We start from the raw sequence: 4,818 nt of genomic DNA, 5'->3' as shown, positions 1-4,818 counted from the left end.
TCAGCGTTCGCCTCGAAATGCTGCGTGATTGATGCCAAAACGTGAATTGTTTGATGGGGTCCTGGCTGAATTTGCAGCGTTTACCAAATGCCTGCTGGGAAGTACAACTTTCATTTTAAATAAGGTTGATTGAGCCATCTGGGCTCAGCTGTGTTAGAAAAAAAAAAGACATCTCCACCAATGTAAAATTGCTAAAATCTCTGAACTTGCTTCTTTTTGACTGGTATGAGAAAGAGGGAAGCAAAGCTGCTGGAAGGTAAAATTCTCATGTCACCTCTTCAAAGGCCGTCAAGTCTCTCCGAAGGCAGCAGCTAAACCCCAGCTGTCCTTCCAAAAGCATCTTTTGGGGAGGGCCCATGGGTTAATCAACACAGACGAGCTGCTGAGAGCGAGATCAATGGCTTTGATTTCTGCTGGCTGGACTCGTTAGCATGTCACATGCTGCTTGGGCTGATCTGCACAAGTTCAAGTGGTATCGCAGCCCTTATTATGGGTTACCTCCTTGGAGTTTCTCATTTATCACTCACGCTTATTTCATCCCTGTGTTTCCCCCGAGCAAGGCCTGGAAGGAGCCGATTTCTTTTTCTCCCCATCCTCTTAAGCAACTTGGTGTCTGCAGAGGAAGCACCACATGCTCCAGAGGCAACCACAGCAAGCCAGTGGGCTCTGAAATGCCAGCTAAAATTGCATAAATTACTCATCTAAATTAAAAAGAAAAAAGCCAGATGAACCATGATGCCAAGAGCATGAGTCCCCAGCTTGACCAGTTCATCTGTAGTGCTCCCTAACAGCCACCACAAAGCACGCGGATGAAGCAGGAGTCGCGTGGTGCTTCACTCTGGATGAGCCTTGCAGTTTTTGAGCCCTTTTATATGAAATTGTTCCTAATACTTATTTTTTTTATAATGCAAATGTGTACTGGCTGTCTTGCAGCTGATCAAGAAGCAACTGGTGAATGCCATCAAGGCGTTGCAGAAGCAGTACGTGACTTCGGATGCCGTTGTAACCAGCGACGATGGGAACGCGAACACTCTCTGCAGCGCCCTGGAAGCTGTCTTCGTGCACGGGCTGAAGGCGAAGCATATAAAGGCAGAAAGTGGGGGGAAAGGGAGGAAAACAGGGGGGCGGGGACCGCTTCCCCAGCCGGTCTTCTGGGGTCTGCTGAAGAGCATCACCCATCGGTGAGTGCCCGTCCCTGCCAAAAGGCGTTTGCACGCTCAGGTTTATCCACTCTCTTTGGTGCAAAAGCCACAAAATTCAGGGAATGGGGAACAGGAGGATGGCTTGATGGAAAGATACATCTCTACCCTGTCCTGTGTGCTCAGTCCGTTCAGTCAGAGGGAGAGATGCTCTCATGGGGTGTCCTGGAGGGCTGGGGCTGCCTGGGACCGCTGGGAGATGCAGGTAGGAGAGCGAAGCCCCTGCGATGCCAAGTGACGCAGGGCTGAGCACGCAGTGCTGTCAGCATGGTCCCTTTCAGTGGGTGCAAGGGGTAAAGTGCCATTTAGGCTTGAGCCAATGTTCCCAAACGGTTAAGGAATGAAACACTGCTGACAGCTTAGGGCTTTCTTACCTATTTTTGGGTGCCAGGCTGTATATGGGAACTCCATGTCCCTGGTGGGACCCTGGTGACGGCAGTGGTGTACGGCAGTGGTGGGTTACGGGGTGCACGGTGCGGGGGTCTGGTCTGTCTTCTGACCTGGACCTGCTTGGGATGCATAGCCTCCATTTCCCCATATCCCAACCAGGATGAGCATCTGTGAGCTTCGAGGAGGTCTCACCTGGGTAACTGTCATTATTTGCTGGGGTTTTTCCGAGCCACTCCCTAAGCTGAGTCCTCCCACACTAAATAACAGCCCACACACAAATAGTTTTGAAAGCCTCATGCAACTCCATCAACCACTCTTAAATTATGGAAGAGGGGATGAAAATAACTTTCACACGCTACAGGGATATTTTTATGCCCTTTGAAGGCTTTTTCTTCTTTCCTGAGAGACAGATTAAAAAAAATTACTAAACTTTTGCTCTGCAGCGCTGACGTGAGCTGAGGCCGGGGAGGATTAGGAAGCATGGGGTCGCTGTTGGATTTTAGGGGAGAACGGTTGAAGTCAGGAGGCTGAGATTGCTTGAAGAGCTCAACCTAACCTGGTCTTTTTTGGGGGCTGTTGCAGCAGTTTTCAGTGTGTTTTGGCTGATTTTAAATGTGAAGCTAGGATTTAGACATGCGGTTGTCACCAAGGAGTATCCAGCCAGAGCAAGGCCCACCAATGTGCAGGGATAGCAGAATTTCCCCCTCTATAGCCTTGGTCCAGGGCAAGCAATGTGTGTAAGATGCATCCAACCAGAGAGAGGAGGAGGACCCAGAGGCACCCTAGGGATGCCTGGGGTTGCTACCAATATATTTAGCTTTGGGGGGTTCAGGAGCTCTTTTTTTCTCCATGGGAAACCGTGTTTTCCACAGGGGAAAGAGATTTTCCACAGCCTTTTTTGACCCAAGTCCTAAACTCCCAGCAGCAGAGCAGGTTGGGCAGTTCCTGATGGAGAATCTGCCCCTCCTGCACCCCGTGATGGACCAAAAACGGAACCGCTCACATCCTATTCTGTTCTTTTTTTCCCTTTCCCCAGAAATATTGTCTCGGAGCTGGAACAACTCATCTTTATCAATACGGATGTCGGCCGCTGCCGAGCCTGGCTGAGGCTGGCTCTGAACGATGGCCTCGTGGAGTGTTACTTGAAGCTGCTGCTGCGGGAGAGGTCCCGGCTGCCCGAATACTACCAGACAACCGCTCTGCTCTTAGATGCTGAAGAGTGCGAGTTTCTCCTTAGCTACTTGCAGGGTTTAACGTCCTTAACCTTTGAGCTCTCCTATAAATCGGCTGTTTTGAACGAGTGGACCATCACCCCGCTGTCCCTGTCAGGTCTGTGTCCTGTTTCGGAGCTGCTGGAGCCCCTCACGTCCTCAACATCTGAACCCCATAGAAAAGCATCGCTGGGTTCGATCTCCCAGTCGTCGGGGTCGGACGAGATCGAGATTCAACCCTCTGTCCTACCCATCGGCAAAGCCAGCAGCAAAATCAAGCTCACATCATCCTCGTTGAGCCTTAACACCACCAGCTCGTCCCAGCTCTCCTCCAGCCTGGGCTCCGACAGCATCCTCCCGGCTCACTGCACGCGCAGTCCCGAGCGGAGCGAGGAGCCGCTCTCCTGCGACTCCGACCTGGGGACGGCCACCGCTGAGGACCTGGACAGGTCACTGCAAGAGTAAGTCTTTTGCCAGATCTCCTCTTCAAAGGGATTTTTAATCTTCTCCTGGCTTCTCATTTATTTTCTTGCTATAGGCAGAAAAGTTTTTTTCCCTGTTTTTCTTTATCAGGCTCCTTTTTTCTTCTTGGAAAGAGCCTGAAAGGTAAAAGAAATGCTCGGCATGGCTTGCTGGGACCTTGGTGCCACGGCAAATTAGCTCCTGGCCACTGATGTGTCTGTCTGTCCTCTTTACCAGGGCAGAAATGTCAGAAAAATGCTGCTCCCCAGCTTCAGGAATGTCACATCTCCCTGGCATGAGCTGGGGGATGCTCTGGGGCTTTCTGCAGGGGGAAAGAAGTGAGTTTGGTTGCAGGAAAGGGTTATAATTTGCAGCTTCAGCAGATAATTTAGAGGAGGGAGGTTGTTAGTTTGTCATCCTCATGATTTATTTCTGCCAAACACCGAGCACAAAGATTTCCAGTGGGTTATATAAGCTCTGAGTAATCAGTAAATATTTTCCTTGCCACCTTTAAAACCTGGCTCTGAAGGAGCCTGGCCTCGGGGTGCTGGTTGGCGAAGCACCGTGTTCTCCGTAAGGGTCTTGAAGGGGGTTTAGAGCTGCAGTCTGTTCTTCCCCATCGATAATGGTGTTGTTACCTACTTCCAGGATTTTGCATCTTAAGACGATCCTGGAAACACCTGCCTTGATTGGATTAAACTCGTGATGGAAAGACATCGTTTTGAATTTTAATCTTGGGCTGGTTTAATTCAGCCTCGCTGGTGGTGAAGCAGGGGCATGGGAACAGCGTCTCGTCTGGCCCGGCTCCACTAATAATTGCTTGTTAACAGTTCTGAAAACATTTTACATTTGGCACACGATCCGCGGCTGGATGCGTGGCTGAGAGCCGTACACGGGGCTGGGGCTGTGGGGAGCACCCAGTGCTCTCCCTCCCTCATGAGGTGTCCATCCAAAGCAAGTTAAACCCCGTTAACGGGCGTAGTTAGGAAATGCATCCTTTGCAGGTGGGGTCTTTGCCTGCAGTGGGGTCGACTGCTGCTCTGAGGGCACAAATCACACGTTTTTCTGTTAGCAGGACTAGTGCCATGGGGGTTTTTTGCAGCCATACAGTGCTGCCAGCCTGCAGGAGACAAGCAGTGTTGCTGAGCCCTTTTTTGGGTGGTTATAATCTGCAATACCTGGGTTTTTTTATAGGTTCTGGTGAACACAGCTACATTCAAACTAGTTGCTTTTTCTGTTTCCAGGGTGTTGTCCGAGTTCAGCAAAGCCAAGACGAGTCTGGAAGCCGCAGATGGACGGCTGGACCCCAGCGTGCTGGGCTGCTCCCCACGGCAGCGCACTTGCCCCCCAGCCACATCGCCCTTCTCCCTGGCGCCGTCCCACGGAGCTCACCAGCAACCGGCTCCCAACGCCGATTGTCCCGGCTCCACTCGGACAGGCAACGCGGTGACCACCGGTGATGGGGATGGAGATGCAGCACCGCAAGCCAGCGGCACTGCCGCCTTTTCGGCCACGCGGTGTGGCGGTCCGAGAGGAGGAGAGACAAGGAAAAGCGG

The 4,818-nt window shown here is 51.5% G+C and overlaps 1 protein-coding gene across 1 annotated transcript in view; it reads left to right on the top strand.

Moving 5' to 3' along the window:
- Positions 1 to 4,818, top strand: part of PLEKHM1 (pleckstrin homology domain containing, family M (with RUN domain) member 1) — a 12,775-nt gene that overhangs the window by 816 nt on the left and 7,141 nt on the right. Inside the window, exons 2-4 of the mRNA XM_010295367.1 lie at positions 934 to 1,181; positions 2,626 to 3,261; positions 4,507 to 4,818. The exon at positions 4,507 to 4,818 is cut by the window's right edge and continues 100 nt beyond it. Coding sequence (XP_010293669.1) covers positions 934 to 1,181; positions 2,626 to 3,261; positions 4,507 to 4,818 — 1,196 coding nt within the window. The remainder of the gene's footprint in view (positions 1 to 933; positions 1,182 to 2,625; positions 3,262 to 4,506) is intronic.

Source organism: Phaethon lepturus, unplaced genomic scaffold (genome assembly GCF_000687285.1).
Source record: "Phaethon lepturus isolate BGI_N335 unplaced genomic scaffold, ASM68728v1 scaffold29149, whole genome shotgun sequence".
In the NCBI taxonomy this organism is placed as follows: domain Eukaryota; kingdom Metazoa; phylum Chordata; class Aves; order Phaethontiformes; family Phaethontidae; genus Phaethon; species Phaethon lepturus.
The sequence above is the reverse complement of the archived record's forward strand: the minus strand, read 5'-3'. Positions and strand labels throughout refer to the sequence as shown.